The 25,404-nt window shown below is 38.1% G+C and overlaps 1 protein-coding gene across 1 annotated transcript in view; it reads right to left on the minus strand.

Annotated features, from left to right (window-relative positions):
* ferry3 (FERRY endosomal RAB5 effector complex subunit 3) overlaps positions 1–25,404 on the minus strand; it is a 71,108-nt gene that overhangs the window by 18,154 nt on the left and 27,550 nt on the right. The window contains exons 3-13 of the mRNA XM_063072566.1: positions 25,053–25,198; positions 23,529–23,710; positions 22,114–22,213; positions 21,205–21,326; positions 18,018–18,115; positions 17,704–17,901; positions 14,936–15,064; positions 13,612–13,686; positions 9,911–10,113; positions 6,355–6,412; positions 3,077–3,144 (exon numbers count right to left, since the gene is read on the minus strand). Of these exons, the coding sequence (XP_062928636.1) occupies positions 3,077–3,144; positions 6,355–6,412; positions 9,911–10,113; positions 13,612–13,686; positions 14,936–15,064; positions 17,704–17,901; positions 18,018–18,115; positions 21,205–21,326; positions 22,114–22,213; positions 23,529–23,710; positions 25,053–25,198 (1,379 nt within the window). The remainder of the gene's footprint in view (positions 1–3,076; positions 3,145–6,354; positions 6,413–9,910; positions 10,114–13,611; positions 13,687–14,935; positions 15,065–17,703; positions 17,902–18,017; positions 18,116–21,204; positions 21,327–22,113; positions 22,214–23,528; positions 23,711–25,052; positions 25,199–25,404) is intronic.

Genomic DNA, 25,404 nt, shown 5'->3' on the forward strand with positions numbered 1-25,404 from the left:
TTTAATTGGGTTCTTTTGGGTTTCTTGCTTTGTGGCTATCTGTAAGCAAACAAATCTCAAGTTGAATAATTGATACATTCTATGATAATAAATGGACTTTGTACTTGTACTTATATTTAATTTGATAGTAATTTTGCGATGAAGATGTGGTTGTCAAAAGAGCTACAGTGCCAGTAAGCTGAAAAAAATTAACTCCATCATTTTTATAATATAGTTTTCAAATTAAATTCTGAAGTTCTTACACTTATCAACAGGAGAGCGCCAATGCTAGATATTTTTATTAAGTCTTCATCATTCTTGAGGAATAATTGTTTGGACTTCCTAGGACAGCAGAAACCATGGATACCACCACAACTCCAACAATTGAACACTGTATGGTAGGGGTTGCCAACCCGTCGATCGCGATCGACCGGTCAATCTTTGAGACTTTCCAAGTAGATTCCGAAGAAAAATCAAAAATAAGTACTCAAATACTGTTGTAATGTGAGCATTATAAAAGTAAGTAATACTACTTAGGATAATGGTAATATAGCAATATTTTTGCTAAAAAGCTGTTTGTAAAGAGAGATTGTTTCCGGGTTGCGGGGGTTTAGTTCCGTTCTTTCTGCCCAGTGCGCATGTATGTAGTTCCCCCGCCATGCACCGTATTTTCAGCGTAGCCTGTGCTGCATCAAAGTGACCAATCAGATCAGGGATAAGAGTACTGACTGTCGCAAACATCAATATATGGCAGTGGTCCCCAACCTCCGGGCCGCAAAGCATGCAGTGGTGCAGCAGTAGTCGGGATGCACACAGCACATCTTTAAGTAAAAAAGCCGAAATAAACAAGCTAATTAATTAGGTGTCGCCCGGCATGTAAATGTCGGGTCAGATCAGAGGCAACACAATCGGCAATTGCTCGTGATATCCTGATAGCATAGCGGAGGCTCCACGAAAGAAGGCGAAAACATACAAATTCCATCCAGAATGGGAAGAGGAATTTCTATTTACCTTGGTGAAAGACAAGTGTGCATGTATGTTGTGCCACCAAACACAAGCACTGACTAAAAGAGGGAATCTGGAGCGGCACCACAACACCAACCACCAGAAATTTAAAGACACCTACCCCCCAAAGAGCACAATTCGTGCCTGGAAAGTTGAGCTAAAATCGGGGTTGAAGGCCCAGCAATCGTCTTTCACAAAATATGCTGCTCAAAATAAAGCTGCTATTGAAGCATCATTTCGTGTAAGTCACCTTTTGGCTGAACACAAGTAGCCTTTTACAGATGGCGATTTATTCAAGGAAGCAATGGTCATTACCGCAGGGACTGTTTTTAATGACTTTAAAAACAAAAACGGCATCACAACCGCAATACATAATATACCGCTTGGCCCTGCAACAGTGACAAGGAGGGTAGAGTCACCGTCAGAGGATGTGAATATTTTTCACTACAGTTCGATGAATCCCTGGATGTAATGCAAACAGCTCAGCTTGTTGTATTTGTCAGAATGGCTTTCCAGGATTTTACAACAAAGGAGGACTTCCTCACTCTTTTGCAATTAAAGGAAAGAACGAGAGGTGAGGATATTTACAGTGAGTTTAAAAAAATATGTCCGTGAAAACGACATCCCCATTCATAAACTGGTGGCAATTACTACTGATGGGGCCGAGCAATACGCGGTGTGCGCATTGGTTTTATACCACTAAAAGTCAGTGCCTACTTCGGGTCAACTTATCTATGTGAAATTGCATTTTCACAGATGAAAATTATTAAATCTAAGTACAGGAGCTGACTTACTGACAAGACACCTCACTAGGGTTGCCAACTTTCTCACTCCCAAATAATGGACAAAAGTAGCAGTCAAATCTCGGGACATTTGTGTTTACCCCGAGAAAGACTACCATGACCATGAAGTCTTGCGCGGGCACCTGTGTGCGCATGCGCATACGTGCCGATTTCTTTTCTTTACCCCACCAATCGGTTTTGGCTTAATTTTCATTATTTCTACTTTATATAGGCTGTGTATTTATCATATCATTCCTGCTTTTACTATATGTTAGTGTTATTTTAGGTTTTATGTGTTATTTGGTATGATTTGGTAGGTTATTTTTTTGGGTCTGGGAACGCTTAAAATTGTTTTCCATATAATTTAATGGTAATTGCTTCTTCGGCGTAAAGCATTTTGGCACGAAAGGTTTCATAGGAACATTCTACCTTAGCGGGGGGAATATGGGACAGTTGGCAATCCTACACCTCACAGACTGTCTCAGACTGGCTGTCTGTAGTTATGAGCCAAATTTAAGGGAACTAGCAGAAAGTATTCAGCCCCAGTCATCACACTGAGTGCAACAGTCAATTTTTATTCATTTATTTTTCGTGTTGAAATAAAATTAAATAATGAAACTTAGAATTAAAGGTGTGAAGTATTGTAATATTCTTAAAGAAAGACAGCTGTGGCATCTTTGATATGCTAGTTAGTGTTTTCTTGTTTGAATTAATTTGCAAGTTTGAGAAAAGTATTTTGTGTAATTCAAATACAATTCGCCCAAATAAAAGGCCTCAAATTTGAAGTACAATCTGAGCTGTTTTTTCTCTAAACGATTTAGCAGGTCGATCTTGCCTTTCACTGAAGTCGAGGTAGGGGATCTTGGGCTTAAAAAGGTTGGTGACCACTACTATATGGCAACATCAATGTAGATTTTGACTTGTCAAAACAAGATGAAACACATAAGAATTCTGACTCTGGCTGTAAACCTACACATGTTCCTGACTCATGTTCCCAACTTGGGTGATAGGGATAAAACTAACTCACATCTCTGTGGCTGACCATACATGTATGTGGACCTGCAGGTAAAAAGGACTTCGAGTACTATATATGGCTATCTACCCCATTGCCAAAACACCTACACGAGAGAGATGTTAAACTGCATAATGTTTCTCAAATCAAACTCTCTCCATAGATGTGAATTTAAATAAGTTATAATATTTTCCATATTTCCAGAATTGCTGTTGCAGTATCTTCACTTTGGTTCTTAAGTTCTGCAGGTTTTAAAAAGAATGGAAATGCTCAAACAGTAACAAAATTGGTACTCTACCTGCGGTACAAGGAACTGGACTGTACGAGAAGTTCCTCCGTCCCAAGATGCCATTTCCATCATAAAACCTAAAATAAAGATAACATACACCTTTTTAAACAGAAGAACAGAGCTTCACCAAGTTTGCACATTTTTAACACACACTGTACATATATTTTAAGAACGTGCACACAAACTAGAATCATGTGGTCATAAATGGGTCAGTGACCATAACTGACATAAATGATGAGAAAAGAAGCTAAAACCATGGATACGAGTGAAAATACTAAGGCATTTGAAATGAAGGCTGTGAAAACATAACTGTTCCAAGAAACAACACACATCAAAGTTGCTGGTGAAAGCACCAGGCCAGGCAGCATCTCTAGGAAGAGGTACAGTCGATGTTTCTAGGAAGTACCTCTTCCTAGAGCTGCTGCCTGGCCTGCTGCATTCACCAGCAACTTTGATGTGTGTTGCTTGAATTCCCAGCATCTGCAGAATTCCTGTTGTTCCAAGAAACAGATGGTTAGGAAATGTTTCTTATATAGACAGTAGATGCCACCAGTTGAAATTTTTATGAAAAGAGTGAAAATGTGATCAGGTTCATCTGATCAAATTAAGGGCAGTGAAACATAACTTAGAAAATATTCTAGTATAAAAAATTCAAGACTTTCCAAAGGGATCCATGCTGGCAGACATAGCTTCTCAGTGTCAGATTGCATGAGGGAGTAACTTATTGGACTTTGATCTCCTGAGGAAAGAGTCAGTACTGTCCAAGATTGGCTGGAATGCATTTTCTAAACACTGTCAACTTGTATGCTCTCCAATACCAAACATGTGATATTACATCTGCTAAGAGTCAACTGGGAGCAAGTCGCTGGGTGGCCAAAACCAGGGCTGGAGGGAGTCTCTGGGCGGCAAAATCTGGGCCTGGAGTGAGTTGCTGGGTGGCAAAATCTGAGCCTGGAGCGAGTTTCTGGTTGGCAAAATCCGAGCCTGGAGCGAGTTGCTGGGTGGCAAAATTCGGGCCTGGAGCGAGTTGCTGTGCAGCAAAATCTGGGCCTGGAGTAAGTCCTCGGCTGGCATGATCTAGGCCTGAAGCCATTCACAGCAGCAGTGCCTGGGTCCTAGTGCAAGATATGATTCACTGTTTAGACATTTTAAATGCCAGCCCAGATCGGATGCGAGAGCCAATTTCGCATGCTCTTCGCGATCTTCATCCCTCTCTCCAGAGCGCTGGAACCTTTCGCTGTTCCATTGTTTCGTCAATTTAAATGCCGGCCAGACAGACTGAAAAGACAGGGTGTTGGGATCCCATTTTGTTCATTCTCCACGATGGTCATTTCACTGGTGCCAAAGCTATGAAGACTGCCCCGGCTGCTGTGCTCTATGCCTGCTAATATGATGAACTGATAAGCGAGGCTTTGGGCCTACTCTGAGGTTCGAGGTTCAGATCTGAGGACACAATTTTGGTTGGAAATGCTGTTGCTCACTTCAGTTGTTAACATGATCTGTATTTTTTTCTCTTTCTCTTGGGCATCAAGTGTTGGTCTTTTATTCTTATTCTTTTTTTTCTTTAATTAGATTATTTCGAGTTTCTTGCTTTGTGGCTACCTGTGAGCAAGAAAACCTCAAGGTTGTATAATTTATACATTCTTTGATAATAAATGTACTTGAATCTTGAATGTTAAGTAACAAAACACACTTTAATTTTTAATTAAAGTATTAATTTTAAAGAATCAAATAAAACAATCTGCTCTTGCGAACACAGTGTCATGTCAGCCCCACTCTTCCCAGATAGTTAACTTGTCACAAAGGTTATTGAAATGCCCAGAGAATTTAAAAGGCAGTATAGAATTTCAGGTTTTCCATTGAAGTTCGTAGTCAAGTCAAGTAAGTCACTTTTTATTGTCATTTCGACCATAACTGCTGGTACAGTACACAGTAAAAACAAGACAACGTTTTTCAGGACCATGGTGCACATCAACAATACAAAAACTACATTGAACTACATAAAACAACACAAAACTACACTAGACTACAGACCTACCCAGGACTGCATAAAGTGCACAAAACAGTGCAGGCATTACAATAAATAATAAACAAGACAATATGCACAGTAGAGGGCAGTAAATTGGTGTCAGTCCAGGCTCTGGGTATTGAGGAGTCTGATGGCTTGGGGGAAGAAACTGTTACGTAGTCTGGTAATGAGAGCCTGAATACTTTGGTGCCTTTTGCCAGATGGCAGGAGTGAGAAGAGTTTGTATGAGGGGTGCGTGGGGTCCTTCATAATGCTGTTTGCTTTATGGATGCAGCATGTGGTGTAAATGTCTGTGATGGCAGGAAGAGAGACCCCGATGATCTTCTCAGCTGACCTCACTATCCGCTGCAGGGTTTTGCGATCCAAGATGGTGCAATTTCCCAACCAGGCAGTGATGCAGCTGCTCAGGATGCTCTCAATACAACCTCTGTAGAATGTGGTGAGGATGAGGGGTGGGAGATGAACTCTTCTCAGCCTTCGCAGAAAGTAGAGACGCTGCTGGGCCTTCTTTGCTATGGAGCTGGTGTTGAGGGACCAGGTGAGATTCTCCGCCAGGTGAACACCAAGAAATTTGGTGCTCTTAACGATCTCTATGGAGGAGTTGTCGATGTTCAGCAGAGAGTGGTCATTCCGTGTCCTCCTGAAGTCAACAACCATCTCTTTTGTTTTGTTCACATTCAGAGACAGGTTGTTGGCTCTGCACCAGTCCGTTAGCTGCTGCATCTCCTCTCTGTATGCTGACTCATCGTTCTTGCTGATGAGACCCACCATGGTCCTGTCATCGGCGAACTTGATGATATGGTTCGAGCTGTGTGTTGTAGCACAGTCGTGGGTCAGCAGAGTGACAGCAGTGGACTGAGCACACAGCCCTTGGGGGCCCCCGTGCTCAGTGTGATGGTGTTGGAGATGCTGCTTCCAATTCCTATAAATGCCTTTAATTCTGCAATAAAAGATTCCCCTTAGATTCCCCTAAGATTCTCCTTAGATTGTCTTGTTCATTACAACTAAACATAGTGCACTGTGTTTAGTTGGCTTGATAAAGCAGAGTACAGAGCACATGACAGTTCAACAGAAGTCAGTAGAAAAGGAAAAAAACAGTTAAGTCTAATCTTTAGCTGCAAACAGATAGTAAGTTTTATTATTGGAGACACATTATGCAACCTCCATGATTCACACTCATTTTAAACATTGATTCCCCCAACCACATGCGTTGTTAATCAGAAGGTATCTAAAATTAATTGACAAATAACTTACTAACCTTTTACACACTTAAACACAAGCTCTGCCCTTTTCAGACACCAAGGTATTGTCATCTCCTGCAAATATATGAAGCGTTATGGATAAACTATCATGTAACCAGAAATATTCAACAGCGGTTGCATTAATAAATGGTCATTTCATATCATAAATTAACTTGCAAATGAGTCTCAATAACCTTTAATAATAAAAATAAACGAAATGGTAGTGCAGCACTGGTAATTTTTTGGTTTCATTGTCTACAAAATTTTATCTCCAGATTTTCCAAAAGGATTACTTTTCTATTTGCATTTGAGTTTTTTTTTCAGGTAGGTCTGCACAGTATCTATGACTATCTGATATTTGGCTCTGTGCATAGTGCTTGTAAATGTCAATATATTTCAAGTGCCAGATAGCATCTGGCCATTTATCCTCCATGGTTCAAACTACCAGAATAATATTGTGTTTTCTCATTTTCCCAGGAATACATCAAGTAGTCATACTTGGATTTTGTACTGTTCTTAGCCCTGTTAGTTGTGGAAATGATCCACAATCAGATAAAGATGTGTAAGTGAATTTTCATTATGAGCTCGAAGCCTGAAAATATGCTTGTCTGTCAATTTGGGTACCTTTGTTTTGGAAGGATGCTATCTTTAATTTTGATTCTGTGCATTGGCTGCAGCAATTTTTAAAAAATAACTTAAAGCTAGATTTGTTAGAATTAAATTTCATTTCTCCCCAAATAAGATTTGTTGCATTTTAATTTAATTCAAAATGATATAACAAATTCTATGACAAATATAATCTCCCACTGAAATACATAACTAATGTACAGAATATAATGAGGGGATTGACAACAATTTAACATAATTTATAGGGTGAAAAATGTGAGTAAAGTTTGACTGATTTATGAAATGTACCAGAATGCAGCTTAAACCATTTTCAACAGCAGATACTTATAATTCTACAAAATCAAATTAAATTGGTGTTTTCTATTTCCTTCCCCCATCTCCATCTTTCCATCCAAAATGGCGAAATTTATTTCATCGTAATCTCAACGCCTGCAATCATTTATTGAATTACCTCTAGTGTTGGTGCCTTTAAACAACGTAATGTCAGTGGCTAAGAGAAAATATTTTCACTGATTTTATCTTTTTTGTCCTTAGCTTTGTGCTTGGCCTCATCATCAATACAGAGCAAGAAAATTTCATGAAGTATGGAGTAAGCATACTGTAGCACAGGTGCTAACTTTTAATTTATGCAGGAGAGGAGGTATGAAGCTAGACTTGGTGACATTGTGAGAGAACATTGATAATAAAACAGTATTTTACTCAGGCAGATTACAAGAAGCACTTTTTTTGTAGTGAACAATTAAATACATCTAATAAACAGTAACTTTAATAACGTATGAAATATTGGGTTACATTTTCCTATCTATACACTAGAAATTATACTAAACTATTCAATAATGAAGTAGTTCAGCTCAACATTAGACATTCACCATACCAATTTAGCAAGATTTAGGAATTTCACAGATGATCTCAGAAATATGCTTAGAAAGGAGACAATGCAAAACCAGGAAATTGTGTGCAATCTTTTGTAAATAATAAAAAGATTAAAGAACATTTTCAGCTTTGTGCAATATTGTTTTTGGACTTTAGCTTTTCATCCAATCTATTTTAAGACAGTTTAGAAACCACAGCATTTATGAAAAAGATACAAAAGGTTGCTAGTAATTTCTGTAATTTTTCCACCTTTCAATTAAAGCAATCAAAAACTCAGATAAATTGTTATTTATACAAATGTGCCAGTCTCTGGTCACTTTGTAAGAATATGACATGTAATCTCAAATCCTGTTAACATTAAAAGAAAGACCTATTCTATTTTATTAAGCTGGTCTCCCCGAAATAAAACGTGCAGCACTGACTGGTTATGAACAGTGCAGTCTGCACCAATTGTTAAGTACTATTAATGGAATAAACATTTGCATAGGAATGTTCTGAAATAAAATACAACACAAAGGCACATCAGTACTTTGGTCAAAGAAGTTTTAAGAAGAGACTTGAAAAAAGAAAAAGGTGGAAAGGCTGAGTAGTTCAGTGAGCCTTAGTTGATGAATGCACCGCAAACAATGATGGAGCAATTAAAATCGGATAGAGACTAGAGTAGAATAACAACACAAAATCAGATAACAATATAAAGTAGGAAGAAGACATAACGATGGAGGGATTTGAAAACAAAGATGAGGATATTAAAATCATGACCTTGTGATTTTGATATTCAGCAAGAAATGAAGCCTGAGTGTTTGAATTTCTCCAAGAAATTTGCGATTGGTAAAAGAATTTGTAAGGAAATTGAAGACAAGTAATAATTTGCAGGATGAAGGGATTAAGGGTCATTTCTTTATGAATTATTATGGAGATATTTAAAGCAGCAGAGATAATCACTCAGGAGAGAATTGATATGTCAATATTTCTTTTTTGGAGACCACAAATATATATTCAGTGGGAACAGGATCGCTGGAGAAGGAGGTGGACAACATGGACAAGAAAATTTTCAACACAACTTGTGGAGAAGTAGAAGGGAAACCAGAGAAAGATGTTTAGAACTAGGATAAATGAAAATCTTCGTGAAAGTTTTGCAGACTATAGGAAAAGAACAAAATAGCAGAAGGATCTGATCAGTCTTCATTTGTAGAGTCCGATAGTGCATTATGTGCCTCAAGAAGGCAACACCTATCATTAAGCACCTTCACCATCTACTCTTCTTGTTTCTACTGTTACGGAAAGGTACAGGAGCCTGGAGACTGAGGCTCAATGATTCAGGTACAGCTACTTCCCCTCCATCTTCAGATTTCTGAATGGTCCATGAACACTATCTCAGTGTTCTTTTCTTTTGCACGATTTATTATTAATTTATAGTATTTATGTCTTTACCCTGTACTGCTGCTGCAAAACAACTAATAAGACAATATAAGATGTCATATAAGATAATAAAGCTGATTCTAATTCTGTACTCCAACCAGATTTGGAAGTAAATGTCTAAAGTAATTGTTTGCCAACTCTGTTAATTTAACAAAGTTATGTAGAGGAAAGAAAATTATGAACGATTACAGGATAATAAGTTTCTGATTTTTTAAAATTAGTCATTATAGCCTCATATTTCACATTTCCACACTTTTTAATCCCCTCTATTGGTAATATCAGATTTAATTTACTTCCTCCTGTCTGTACCTCTTCTATTAATACCTTAGCTATTAATATTCACTGCCTTCAATCCATTTAATATAGAATACCACAGCTGATAACTTTACACTAGCACAGACCTTCCCTTCTGTTCCCTGCCTCTTTTCATTGCAAACTTAAAACTGCATTTACCTCTAGTTTTTTGAGTTCTCATGAAATGTCATCTAACTGGAACATTAACTCTATTTCTGTCAAATCACAAAATATCTCATCTGCTGCTTATTTCCAGAATGTTCTGTCTTTATTTTTTTAATGTTTCTTATGCCTTCAGCTGATATTATAAATCACTTGAACACTGACTGATGTTGTTCGCCTTAACAATTTTCTACTTACCTCGGACATGTCATGCACTAGTAATAGAGGGATTGTGATCGTTGTAATGTCATGAGTGCAACAGACTTTCAGAATATTCCGTAGGCCCATAATTGCTGGATCACGGGCTGTAATATTGCTAGATCTTACATTATCATCCACGCACAGGTGAAAAACAACATGAACTTCAGAAAGATTAGAATGCCTCGTGGTGTAAAATTCTCCTGTAGAAAGAATGTTAAGTTTTTATTGTTTAATATCACTTAAAACGCACCAACACTGTTAAATCATTTAAGAAAAATAACCACTGAAGGCGTGGAAAACATTATTCATTATTGTTAGTATCTAAGAGATACATATCATGTATTAGGCAAATATAGATTATCAATAAAGAATCACTCACATTTCTTAATTAATGGATAGCATTCATCTTGGTTGTCATGATGAACTAATATGCGTTCAATGCAACTCCATATCATAAAAAAACTTCATAGATTTACTGATTACATTAAGCTTTGGTTTTGGATTGGCTGTGGAGCATTCCCTGTGTCATGAACAACTGAATATTTAAATAAGCTATCATGGCTAACCTGTCATAGAACCATACACCATGAAACATGTAAACCATCAAGAAATTAACTACATAATTCCATTTTCCAGTACTCAGACAGAAGACTTCTAACCCATGTCATTTAAAGTGCTCGTCTAAATACTTCCTGGAATGTTGTGAGAATTCCTGCCTCCTCCACCCTTTTTGACAGTGCACTCCAGATTCAGCTACTTTCTAGGTGAAAAAAATTCTTTCCACATCTCCTCTAAATTTCTACTCTAATTTCTACTCTACTCAAATCACCTACTCTATGTGTTCTAGTTATAGACCCCTTTGCTTAGCAGATAGTTTTGAAAAGTCTACCCCATCTATGCACTTCAGAATTTTATCCATCTTAGTCAGAACTTCCTTGGCCTTTTCCACTCCAAAAACTCCAAAAGACCGCAATTCTTCCACAGGCAGGGCAGGATGAGTCCAAGAACGATGGAGGAGTGGAGGGTTATTTGTTGCCACTAATGCAACTGCTTCAGTCCTCTCATTGCATGAACTTTTGCTTTTTAATACCAATCCAAATGCACCTTCTCCTTCTGAGCAGTCATAGGCTGGGGAATTCCAGGTGTTAGCAGAGAGGCTTTGAATGCAACTTTCCACCTTCTCCTCCATCTGGGTATTACTTCCACGATGGAGCTCAGAGAAAAATACGTGTTTGGGGAATCTGACATCAGGTTCATAAACAGGACCTGCAACTAGAGCCTCAAAGTTGGGTATGTGGGCCGGGGATGTGGGCCTGGGATAGGGCACAAAGTTGGAGGATTCTGCAGAGAAGGTAATGGTTGTGCCACTTGTAGGAATCCCGGTCTCCGAAATGCATAGGAGGGGAGGGATCACTACTGCCAGAGAGAATGAGTTTTGTAATATGTCTGAACAATTGATCCTCAAATACACTTTTCCTCAATTTTCAACTGCCAAGTAGAGTTCAGAGGCAAGTACGTTGGGCTGGGTCACAGCTGGTAACAGATGCCTGAGAAAGTGGGTGATGGGAATGTGTAGTGATGAGGGATGCAGTGTGCAAGGGCTCTTGTTCCTGATCCTACACACGCACAATAGCAAGTGTTCACATGCCAAATGGCATGTGCACGTAAACATTAACACCCACAGAAAAGAGCTTGGTTTCTAGTTATCTTGGAGCCTCTTGCTACTCGATTAAGACCTTACTCAGTGAATTTTGTGTGGGGTAGAAACTACATGCACACAAATTCTACTCGAGAACATGAAGTTCTAAACCTGGAATATCAAGATCCTCGTGGAATATGCCAACAGCCAAAGTTTTGAACACTCTCCAGATTAGGAATTTGGACACTGATACTAAAATCACTGCTCCGAGTGAGAAGGTGGCCAGTTTAAAGGACAAGGTATTAGGTATATCTTCTTCAGGAAGGGCAAACGGGAAAGGGATTGCTGTCTTTATGAAGTGATCTTCCCGAGAAAAATAATGTCTCAGTGACTCTCTCAGCACACTTAGTAAACACCTTATCACACTATGGCTTACTCTAGTGTATAGCTAACCTTATATTGTCATCATTGGTCATTTTGGAAACTTCGGATGAGGTGAAGGCAGTCTCCTATTCTAATCATGAGAAAAATCTTAGTCCACATCTTAAAAGGGCAGGCAAACTGATACTCAACACCCGTGTACGGGGAGATTGCAATCTTTGATATTGTCATGGAAGGAATGTGGAAGGATTCAGTAAAGACACGAGCATAAGACCACATGGCAATACTGGTCCAAGCACAGTCTCCTCCTAAGATAGTATTATTGTCTGAGTGAGAGACTGCAAAGATATTTACATCACATGCACCATGATAAATAACAATGGCTGCTGGGCTGACCACTCCTAATATACTGTATCATCTGGTCTCACAACATCAGGAGCATTTTCATGGTAAGATCAAAGTCAAAGCTTTCAAGGACCCAACAAAATATTATTGATTCTCATTGTACATTGTTTTTACAAAAAAAACTCAAATGAATTATATAACATTAATTTTGCATTGATTCCTGCAATTGATATCACTTTTATTCTGAAGAAATGCTCAGTAGAACTGCTGAGTTAATAGATGATCAATACTCCCAAATACTAAGGTTGATGAACAGGAAACTACATAGAACATAGAAATCTACAGCACATTATAGCCCTTCGGTCATAATGTAACCTACACTAGAAACTGCCTAGAATTCCCCTACCACATAGTCCTCTATTTTTCTAAGCTCTATGTACCTATCTAAGAGTCTCTTAAAAGACCATACAGTATCCACTTCCACCACCATCACCAGCAGTCCATTCCACGCATCCACCACTCTGTGTGAAAAACTGACCCTTGACGTCCCTCTACACCTACTTCTAAGCACCTGAAAACCATGTTCCCTCATGTCAGCCATTTCAGCCTTGGGCAAAAGCCTCTGACTATCCACATGATCAATGTCTCTTATCATCTTACACACCTCTATCAGATCACCTCTCATCCTCTGTCGCTTCAAGGAGAAAAGGCCAAGTTCATTCAACCTATTCTCATAAGGCGTGCTCTCTAATCCAGGCAACATCCATGTAAATCTCCTTTGCACTCTTTCTCTTGTATCCACATCCTTCCTGTAGTGAGCTGACCAGAACTGAACAAAGTACTCCAAGTGGGGTCTGACCAAGATCTTATATAGCTGTAACATTACCTCATAGCTCTTGAACTCAATCCCATGGTTGATGAATACCAACACACCATACTCCTTCTTAACAACATTGCCAACCTGTGCAGCAGCTTTGAGTGTCCTATGGACACAGACCCTAAGATATCTCTGATCCTCCACACTGCCAAGAGTCTTACAATTAAGAGTTTTATTGAAATTTAGAAGTTCCTTTCCTAAAGTTCTATTAAATGGAGCAATTCCAGATGCAACAGATATGGAAATCGTCAATGCAATGCCCATTAGAAATGTAGTGTCACATCTATTCTGAAAACCAGGAGTTGAAAATTACTGATGACAAGAGTGCCATATACAGGCCAAAATAATGACTTTCCCATGACTATAAATCTCCCACAGCCTGGCTCAATCCTATTGAGGGATTGAAAATCAGAATGTCAAATATTAACTTTCAATGTAGTTTGCAGTTCCACTTACCTGGTAAAATATTTGATGGATTTCTTTCTCCGATTTTTGACTTATCTTCACTCCCCCCATTTCCATTTGGTAACTCTTGTACAAAAAATAGATTCTGGCATGAATTATTTTAGAAACTACTGGAATGAGGTGTTTTCAATTTTTTTTTGATATTTAATAGATCAACCAGTGTTTTAAGATAATCAGTGCACAAGGTCTATGAGTGGAAATGTACAACTGTAACTTATTAGCCTTGATTTTTGTGTCAGCAATGAAGCAATGACACTCAGAATCATAACCCTCAAAGATCCAGTGGTGCTAACATTTCCTTTCTCATTGACAGTTTCTGTCAGGTATCAGCCAATGAGAATCTCTGCCAGTCATAGCAACAGTGAAGTCACCAAGCAGGATGACCAGCCAAATACAACCAAGATTTCATAGCAGTCCATAAAATCCAGGTTAAAAAGCTTTAACTCTTAACTAACACTTTTGCATTCCTCAGTGTGAAACAAAAATTGGGCCATATGCATAAGATTATGTTAAAAGCTTAAACATCATGCACAAACTTTAATATAGTAAAAATAGTAAAAATCAGGAACAATGAAATAATTATCAGTGTACACTTCACACACAAAATTAATTTCTCAAGCCAAAGGGTAGATATGGTTTATACATATTAAAAGTCTCATTTGAGTGCACCCCATTCAACAAAGTGTAACATTTTCTGGGTTTCTTGAAATCAGAACAGCTTCACAGTTGTTAGAATACTTATCAGTTCTCTGATTTCCACTGATTAGTGGTAGAAGGCTGCTATCACTGCAATCTAGAAAAGGAAATCGAGATACCAACTTGACTGCTGAGTTAACTACAAATAGATATTTTCTGAAGCTATGGTTAGATTTCCTATGTTTTTACACAAGTGTTGATAATTACATCATTCTCATCACTAATTTGGTCCAAAATAAGACAATCAATTACACTCATAACAAAATAAGTAATTGATATAAATCCGCAGGTCAGCTGTGAAAATTCCAGATTATGAAATTAGTAATGAACTTTTGGTTAGGGACGAGCAACTCTGAGATGTCACAGAACACCAGCTGTACTCATAAGACACACTGGTTTTCGTCACAAGGTAAAAAAAGATAAAGTGTTAGCAATAATAACAGATAATTCTTTTTGATTAATACTGAAGATTTAAAGCTAGCTTCCTCATAGGAGTTATGGTATATAAACATTCGGACCACAAATGTGATTTGAAGCAACTTTGTTCATTGTATAACTTGGTCAGACAAAACAAAATCACAATCAAGTTTCCAGTTCAACTGTGTACTTTCTAATTTACCAGCTCTTTCCTTTATTTTCTTGTTACGTTGAGCACTTGCATAAAGTACAACTTGTTGGACAACCTGAAGCTGCTGTTCCACTCTAGGGAAATGAAAATCTGTGCACTCCTGGCAAACTGTTGCAAAATCTAGCAAATATATAAAAGAAACAACAATTAATAGCATTGACAAATAACTTAATTTTCCAAGATCAGCACGAATAAATCAAATATTGGAATTGCGTAGCATTGCTCTTCCTGATGTACATTATAAAACAGCATTATTATTTAGTTTTTTTTTACGGTGGTAAAAAAGCAAAGTCAATACAAAGCAAAGGACGCCATATTACTCTGTACACTGAAAAATCTGTCAGTTACACGCAAATTTGGATCACAGATTAGGTCCACTTACTGGCCTGTACCGTAATATTTTATCCCAGCTGGGGAAATCAATAGTTGTGCCACAACTGGATTATGTGCCCCAGTTCAGTCCTGTACACTTTCTAGCCTTTCTTGTTGGAAGTATCCAGCTATGAATATCAAATACTTGCAAAAATGAGTATAACTGTTCTGTCTATATAATGAGTCCTTCACAATAATAATTGTGATGACGTATCAAAAGGTATCCAGTGCTCAATAGTGTGGATTTAATAAAAGGTATTCCTGGTTCCATATGGTTCCATGATCTATTGCCTAACTATGAAACTCATGTTAAATGTGACATTCTTTCTTTTACTCAATATTTTGCCTGTTCTTCTGGGAGACAAAATTGTTAATGAAATGGTTGGAATTAGACAGACTGTGCTTTTTATCGGTATTATTGATGGTACTAGTGGACAGCAAAGAGAGGAAAAATAATTAAATGCCCATAAAGAGCAACAAAAATGTTCGTTAAAACTGTAAGAATTACCTAGACAAGTAAAACACCATAACAGAAATTACTCTGTACATTAAGAAACCACCCTCAATCAAAGGTGAGGTTACCAAAACTTGATTGAAGATCATGGAATAACACTACTTTGACTAAATTAACTAATTAGTGATTTATGATAATTAAAGTAATTATTCTTGGTGTTTAAATAGAGAAGATAGCTAACTGGATTACTGTGGAAAATGTAATATGGTTTAATCATAACTAGTCTCAGTATAACAACTTTATGTAATTGGAGAGGTGCCGATCAGAAAATAGACGGAAGTTCATGGATTTTGTATGACGTAATCAGCGACAGAACAAAGATCCTACACTGAAAATATTGCACAGATGAGCATTTAAATATTTCTACAGGTTTAGTGGGGTATTTTATTTGATTCCCACCCCCAACCCTCTAAGAGACAGGCTTGTTTCCCCCCCGGCTTGTTCCTGGCCCTATAGCTTTAAAGACCAATGTAGTGAACAACACTCAAAAGTCAAGGAAAATTCATACATCAGGTCTTATAGTTGCCTATTGTATTTTCTGCTAAAAATAATACTTAAAGGATGAATCTCCTCGTTATAACCTTCTTTGGAATCAAAACCATTACGTTTATATCACCAGCTAGAAATATTTGCCAGCATAGATTATTGTTCTCTTATGTGGAAAAGAACTATTTCATGTATTCTCCTCTATCTCATAGGTGAAGTATGCATTAGAAAAGGCTTACTGGGAATTAATCAACCCTTTACCTTTGATTACATTCCTCCTTCCACTCCACTTCCTATACAGATGTAATTCCTGATGAAGGTTCTCAGCCCCAAAACATCAACTGTTTATTTCTCTCAATAGATGCTGCCTGACTTGTTGAATTCCTCCAGCATATTATATGTGTTACTCTTTCAGAATTCTATTTGCATTGCATCTGTTCTGATGACATTAGTTTCCTATGTCTCTGTCAAATAAGGGTCCATTCCATGACTTGCGCTCACAAATTCATTCCCTCCCTACTTAATTAATTGTCTTCACCTTTCAGCTGTTTATTCTCTACCATTACTGGCATTCCTAGTAAATGCATTCTATTAGCATTCACCTTACACTATCATCACCTTTATCATATAATCTCTCAAACGCTTCTATCCTGTTACAAAGCTTACATTTGATTTCTCCTCCTCTTCTCTTCACTCTGCCTCTTAAAACTTGTTTTATACAATATTTTAACTGAAAGTTGAACTTGGCAAGCAATTAAAGTTCTCTGACTTCATCACATCATCATCACTGAGGCCTGAAATGATCATTCTGTCAGAAACCTCCAAACAGGAGGTCATGGTAGAACTGACAGTGCCTTGGGAAAACTGGATTCAGGAGGCATTCGAGAGTAAGAAAGTTAAATACTAGGAACTGGTAGAGCAGTGTAAGAGACAGGGATAGAGCACATGATGCAAGCCTACAGAGATGGGGTGTAGAGGTTTTTCCTGCTGCTCGCACTGCAGAACTTAACTCTCAGAACTGCAAAGAAAAGAGCCATCAGGACCATCACAGAGGCTACTGAACCAGCCTCCAGATGGCTCTGGATCAAGAGATGTGACCTATGGACCAATACTGCTGGGACACAAACTGGGGCCTGACCAACTCTGGTTGGGTCACCTAGGCAAGGGTATCTGATGTTAAAAGACCCAAAACACCTGATGACCCTAGGTTACATCACCGATGATGTGTCCCAGCACATCCTAGGATGTATTTTAGTATCATATCATTCTGTCTCCATTGATGCTGTCTGACTTGACAAGTACTTCTAGCCTTTTGTGAAAACATGTAAAATATTTTTGCCAATTTCTGCAATAAGAGGTATTGAATTTAAAAAATGTGTTGAAATACCTCGCTTGATACCACTGTAGGAATTGATGCGGTTATCAACAAGCAAGACAAGCCCACAGAGGGAAGTGGAATATAGTGACAGTGCTGTCTGTAATCTCTGAAGTTTAACACCACTTTGCTGATTGCGCTTGTGCTTACAAAAATCAAGGACATCAGCTCTCACTAGGCGCAAGTTGTGCATGGTTTTCAACTGGGCTCCTGTAAATTGTATAAGAAAGTACAGGTAATTTCAGCACCAGGCTAAATGGATAAACATTACAAATTCCAAACTATACTGAAGAACAGACAACATATATTGTAAAATAATTTCCTACCTAAATGTATAGTAAAGCTTTCTTCCAACAGTGATCGCTCTTCAAACATTCGTTCATTTGATACTGCAGATTGACTTTGCTTTACTTTGATTTCCTCACTTCAAAAAGCAGGAAAAGATTTTGTTTTTGAAAAGTGCGCACTGAATCAAACTTGCTTTAGTGCAAAGCAATTTTTTTATTATATACCCCGCTTACAAATAAGTTATTGACTACTTAAATTTTGGATTGAAAATGGAAAATAATCTATTTTTTTCCCAATTACTAGTGAATGACTTATTCAGAAACTGCTAAGATATCAAAATACACTCAGTGGCCACCTTATTAGGTACACCTATACATCTGCTCGTTAATGCAAATATCCAATCAGCCAATTATGTGACAGCAGCTCAATGCATTAAAGCATGCAGACATGGTCAAGAGGTTCAGTTATCAGATCAAACATCAGAATGGGATAGAAATGTGATCTAACTGACTTTAACTGTGGAATGATTGTTGGTGCCAGATAGGGTGGCTTGAGTGTCACAGACACTGCTGATCCCGAGATTTTCTCTCTCTCTCTCTCTCTCACACACACACACACACACACACACAAAACAGACTGGTGTGATAAACAAAAAACAGTGAGCAGCAGTTCCATGGGTATAAGTGCCTTGTTACTGAGAGAGGTTACAAGAGAATGACAGACTGGTTCACACTGATAGGAAGGCAACAGTAGCTCAAATAATCATGCATTGTAATAGTGGTGAGCAGAGCAGAAGAGCATCTCTGAACACACAACACGCTGAACCTTGAAGTGGATGGACCACAGCAGCAGAAGACCACAACGGGTTCCACTCCTGTACCTTATAAAGAGGCCACTGAGTGTAATGTACAATTGCAAAAAAAGTTTGTGAACCCTTTGCAATTACCTGATTTTCTGCATTAATTACTCTTAAAATATGGCCTGATCTTCATCTGTCACAATAATAGACAAACACAATCTGCCTAAACTAATAACACACAGACAATTGTACTTCTTCTTGTAAACACTGAGTACACCATTTAAACAATTACAGTCTCGGTTCAAAAAGTATGTGAACCTCTGGGGGTAATGCCTTCTACAAAAGCTATTTGGAGTCAATGAAATGAGATGTTCCAATTAATGAGATGACATTGGGGGTGTGGGTTGTGGAGGTGCTTTGTCCTATAAAAAAGGTTACTGACAGAGACTGCTCTTTTCAAGAAAGATCTGTTTATCTGCACCATGCCTCAATGAAAACAACTTTCAGAGGAACTTAGAAGAATTGTAGAGATGCATGAAGCTGAAAAAGGCTACAAAAGCATTTCTAAAGACTTGAGTGTTCATCAGCCCACAGTAAGAGAAATTGTCTACAAATGGAGGTAATTCAGTGCTATGGTTATTCTCCCTAAGACCGGGCATCCTGCAAAGATCATACCAAGAGCACAACATGCAATGCTGAAGGAGGTGAAGGAGGTTACCCAAGGGTAACAGCAAAAGACCTGCAGAAATCTCTAGAACTTGCTAAAGTTTCTGTTCATGTGTCCATTGTAAGAAAAACACTGAACAAGAATGATGTTCATGGAAGGGCACCATGGAGGAAACCACTGCTCTCAACAAAAAACACTGCTGCACGTCTCAAGTTTGCAAAAGGCCACCTGGATGTTCCGCAATGCTTCTGGGACAATGTTCTGTGGACAGATGAGACAAAAGTTGAACTTTTTGGCAGAAATGCATGTTGCTGTTTGGAGGCAAAAGGGCACTGCACACCAACACCAAAACCTCATCCCAATTGTGAAGCATGGTAGAAGGAGCAGCATGGTTAAGGACTGCTTTGCTGCCTCAGGCCTGGACAGCTTGCAATTGTTGAGGGGACAATGAATTCAACATTGAATCAGGGCATTTTACAGGAGAATGTCAGGGTAGTGGTCTGTCACCTGAAGCTTAATAGAAGTTGGATGATGCAACAAGACAATGATCTGAAACACAAGAGTAAATCAACAACAGAATGGTTTAAAAAGACGAAAATTCGTGTTTTGGAATGGCCAAATCAGAGTCCAAACCTTAACCCAATTGATATGTTGTGGCATCACTTAAAGAGGGCTGTTCATGCAAGGTACCCCAGAAATATTGACAAACTGAAACTACTTTGTATGGAGGAATGGTCTAAAACTCCTCCTCGCCTTTATGCAAGTCTGATCAGCAGCTACAGGAAATGTTTGGTGGAAATTAATGCTGCTAAAAGAAGTTTTACCAGTTATTAAATACAAGTGTTCACATAATTTTTCCAGCCTGGACTGTGAATGATTAAGCAATATTTTTAATAAAGACATGAAAAGTACAATTGTTTGTGTGTTATTAGTTCAGGCAGATTGTGTTTGTCTATTACTGAAGCTTAGATAAAATCAGATCACATTTTATGAGTAACTAATGCAGAAAGCCAGGTAATTGCAAAGGGTTCGCAAACTTTTTTTTTGCAAATGTAAGTATACAACTACTGTGAAAAAAAACAGCACCGGGGCTAAAGTCAATTTTCAATATTTTGTCTTTTGCCTCCACTTTCAATGCATGGTTCTGCTGAAATCAATCATCAGGTTCTTAGAAACCAATACAGTTTTCTATGCTTACTGAACTACAGTCTATCTCACAAGCTGTACTATGCCACTCATTTCTTATTATCTTTTAGGATTCAAAAACTAAATTACAGATGTTGATCTTATTCATCTTAGAATTGGTTAATTTGGTAATTAGAAAGAGACAGAGAACACAGTTAAGAAGCACAGCAATATAAAGATGACCCAACCAAATGCAAAATCCAAGAAAAAAAACTTCTGGCAAAGTTATGCAAGCATCAAAGTATTGCCCAAAAACTAATAATTAGTGAGGAACAACAAATAATCTTCTCGATGAACTCAGTGGTTCGAACATTATCTGTTGGAGGAAAGGAGTTGCCGAAGTTTTGATTCAAAACCCTGTATTATGACAAGAACATTGACAGTCTCTCCTCCTCCCCCACCCCCACACACATAGATGATGCCCATACTGCTGTATTCCTCCAGCAGCTTGTTTCCCATTCCAGATACCAGCATCTGCAGACTCATGCCTCCTCTCTGAATGATTAGGCAGGTACAGTATGTCATGATAACAATGTTAATCGTAGATCAATAAACAAATTCATAAATAAGCTACCTGACTGTACTGTTGTTAGGATTTTTCATGTCTTGATGTAGTTTTATTACCCACTCTTGGTATTCCTGTTTCTGAATTGTCATTAGTTGTTTTAGTTCACTGGCCCATTTATTCTCCAGTACCTAATTACAGAAATTTTACAGATGCTTACAAGATTTTCTTTAAGATATTTTCTTTACATTAAAATATAGTGATCTTACATCTTTGTATTGTAATAATAAGTTTTCAAGAAGAGGCTACTCAGACTAGTAAAACCTTTATAATCAGAAACATGCATCACTTTGGTGATGCCAGACAAGCTGATTTTCTGGACAACAGGATGTCATATCTACTAACACCCAAAGTGCATTTATTTCTCTATTATGGATGTTAGGCAACATTGTAATAAATTTTACAGTTAATTGGGTAGGTTCAATGGGAACCTGGGAGTCATGCCCCAGCTAGTGGAGGTGATCATGGGAATTAATGCCCTAGTGAGTAAGGGGGAGTGTGGACACCAAGACCCCAGTGAGCAGGAAATGCAAACATTCACTGGTAACCAGATGCTGAACCACTACGGTTTCCAAAGTTTTGGATTACAGACTAGTGGAGTGTTACTCTGGTACTATGTTCATTCCACAGAACAAAATTATAGGTGTGCGCGGCAGCAACATTAAATATGTTAACTTTCATCCTGTATGTTCCAGTTGGTTGATATTTGGGGAGCTTTTTTCCTTCTTCAAAATAATTTGTACAAATTTCTGCACACATAAATAGATGACACCTCACAAAATTTAAGATTTTGGTTCACACTATAATTTTTGTGGCTCAGTACTGAAGTAACTGATTTATCTGGGAATGTTACTTTGCATCTGAATTACATTTAATGAATTAAACGTAATTATATCAGTGAAGGTACAGTTGGATTACCTGTTGGGAATCAAAATGTTGAGCAGCAACTGAGTTTACATCTTGATCTGTAAGTGTTTTTCCTAGTTCTTGCATTACTTTGTCCATTTCTACAGACTGCCTATTAAAAAAGAAATCAGTTTTAAAGGCATTGCATTCCCTGAGAAGATAAATAACATATTAACCTCCCTAACACAGCAAAACCAACAAAAAAATGTAATCAGAATCAAGGGAGGGAGGGAAGGAGAGGGAGGGGGAGGGGGAGCGAGAGATAGAGAGAGAAGTATGTATAATAGTTAAAATTTTAAAAGTAGTGCAAAACAAAAAGAAATAAAAAAGTAGTGGTCATGGGCTCAATGTATATTCAGAAATCAGATTGGCAGAGGGGAAGAAGCTGTTCCTGAATCACTGAATGTGTGCCTTCGGGCTTCTGTATCTCCTTGCTGATGGTAGCAATGAGAAGAAGACATGTCCTGGGTGATGGAGATCCTTAATGATCACCTTCTTTTTGAGGCACCACTCCTTGAAGATGTTCTGGATACTACAGAGGCTTATGCTCATAATGGAGCTGACTAAGTTTACAACTCTCTACAGCTTATTTTGATACTGTGCAGTAGCCCCCCGCCCCCCCCCCCCACATACCAGGTGGTGATACAGCCATTTCGAGTGCTCTCCACAGTACATCTGTAGGGGTATGTGAGTATTTTTGGTGACATACCAAATCCCCTCAAACTCCTAATAAAATATAGTCATTGCCTTGCCTTCATTATGTCTGCATCGATATGTTGTGTCCAGGTTACGTCCTCAGAGATACTGACACCCAGGAACTTGAAATTGCTCACTCTCTCTACTTCTGATCCCTCTATGAAGACTGGTACATACTCTCTGGTCTTATTTCAAAATACATAAAGCGACTATTCTAGGATACACCAAATCTAATAAAAACATGGTAAATTTTCATTGAAGGAACAGAAAAAAACATGAAAATTTACTGAATATATTCAATTTAGTCACGATGCACCACTGAAAGAGATAATTATTGTGAATATGCATACTGTCAATTAGAACTGGACTGCAAATAGTATAACCAAGTTCTAACAGTGGTATTAGATTTTGCGTAAAGTTGTATTTCATATCAATGAATATCAACTACATCAGTTTAGCATCACTTATCTCTCTTAGTGAACTATTTCAAATTACGTTAATAGCATTACTTTTCTTAATAATCAGAGTATTTTCACAAGGAACTTGAACTTGATAGCACTAATCAAACTTGCTATTCATCTCTGGAATTCCATGTTTATTACATCACTGCTGTATTTGCACTGGTTGCAACAATGTTTGGCTCAATTTCTTGGATTGAAAATGCATTCCACTTTTGAGTTAGAAAAACAGCATATTATGCAGACACTTTCATTTGTATGAAAATTACAAACCTTTCCTGTAGCTTCTTTAATTCCATGTCTCTTTCACTTATGAGCTCTGAAACTCTGACAAAGTAATTATGTTCCAGGTTTAGTAGAGTCTCAGAGGCTGGAGAATGAATCAAGTCATGGTATACATCTGCAAAATCTTCATCCCAGCTTGGCTCTTCAGGCTGAGCATATTCCAATGTGGTCTAGAAATTAATGAAACATATTAGCTAAATTCGGCTCAGTGACTTCTTTAAAATTTTATAACATTGAAGCATCAAATCTATACAATGCAATGTGCAGCAAACTAATTCATGGCAGATGACATGAGCATACAAGGACAATATTAAGAGCAAAGTGTGTATAACAATAACATAGCAGTGACAGTAACATTATTACAGTGCCAGACACCCGGGTTCAATTCTTCCACAGTCTGTAAGGAGTTTATACGCTCTCCTTCGGGTGTTCCGATTTCCTCCCAGATTCCAAAGGTGTACGGGTTTGTAGGTTAATTGGTCACATAAGTGTAATTGGGCAGCGCGGGCTCATTGAGCTGCAAGGTCCTGAGGACACAGAGTATTTCTAAATAAAGAAATAAACTTCAATAAAACATACAAACATTGGTATTGTATAGATGTAAATATTTGAAAAATCAACAATGTAATGAGGTCTATCACAAGTTGTGCTTAAACCAATTCTCCTTATTCTTTGGAGACACAAATGACTGTAGCTCCAACTGAACTCTGTCCTTTTGTGTGTTTCCCCCTAGCCGCCATTCTGTGTTTTTGTATTGCCATGTGCTCTGGTTTGTTTTCATGCCCCATGTGTTCCTGTCCCCACTCCTGCTCTACTCCGTCCCCTGTATTACTGAGTATTCTGCCTCTCATCTCTCACCATTATTACCTGTTTTGTTGTCACTTCTGTCTCGTTGTGCTCCACCTATCATCTGCCTCTCTATTTATTGCTTAGTGTATTTTAGTCCTGCATTTTCACCTGTTTGTTGCCAGATTGTGCCAGTGAGTTTTCCTGAGCCTTTCCAGCATTCGTATCTGCACTCTGTCCATCTGAATATCGACTCTGCCTGTTTCCTGATTCTGGTTTTTGGATTTCTCTGGAATTTTTGATCTCTGCCTGAACTTTGACTCCGACTTTGTTGCCCCTCAGTAAATATCACAGTGTGCACAGTACTTAGTCTGCAACTGGGTCCCTGCTTCAGCATCCTGACATGTGGATGCCAGAAATCATCTGCTCATCCTCCGGCTTCTCTTTGTGTTGTCCTTTAATGTCATAAAACCACATAAATCATTGTACAGCTGCTATGTTAAATTAGACACAGAAAAATAAGCCTGGCTAATACACAAAACAAAATTGCATTCCTGCAGGATTTTTATTAACAGCTCTCAAATGTGCACTTAAGATTTATCTTTAGGAAACAAGCAAAACAGAAGCATAGCCCAAAACAAAAATCTCTAATTCTTCCAATTGTTTGGTTGGCTTTATGCTGTTGGATGTCCCCAAACTACTGGCTGACTTTTCTAAAATACATACCTCGTGATAAGCTTTCGCCCAAGCATTAACAAGCTGCTCAGTACTTAATTCGCTGCTTTTCACTTTTTCTAATGCAGCTTCTGCTTCTTTGTCATAATTCCTTTCAGTTTCTTCATTAATAAATTGATAAAGGGAATTTTTTAAATCTGTAAAACATTTGAAAAACATTACTGAAAAAGGATTCTCCTTTTCTTCAAAAGGTATCCCATAATACAAAAGACGCAATCTAACGTCAACCATTCTGTATTGCTGTATTCAATCTAACACAGCATATTTCAACAAAGATTCAAATCTGAATATAACACTACAATATAAAGCAAGAGCCCAGAAATCCATACATGTAGTGTTTGTG

This window comes from Mobula hypostoma, chromosome 20, assembly GCF_963921235.1.
Source record: "Mobula hypostoma chromosome 20, sMobHyp1.1, whole genome shotgun sequence".
NCBI classification, from domain to species: domain Eukaryota; kingdom Metazoa; phylum Chordata; class Chondrichthyes; order Myliobatiformes; family Myliobatidae; genus Mobula; species Mobula hypostoma.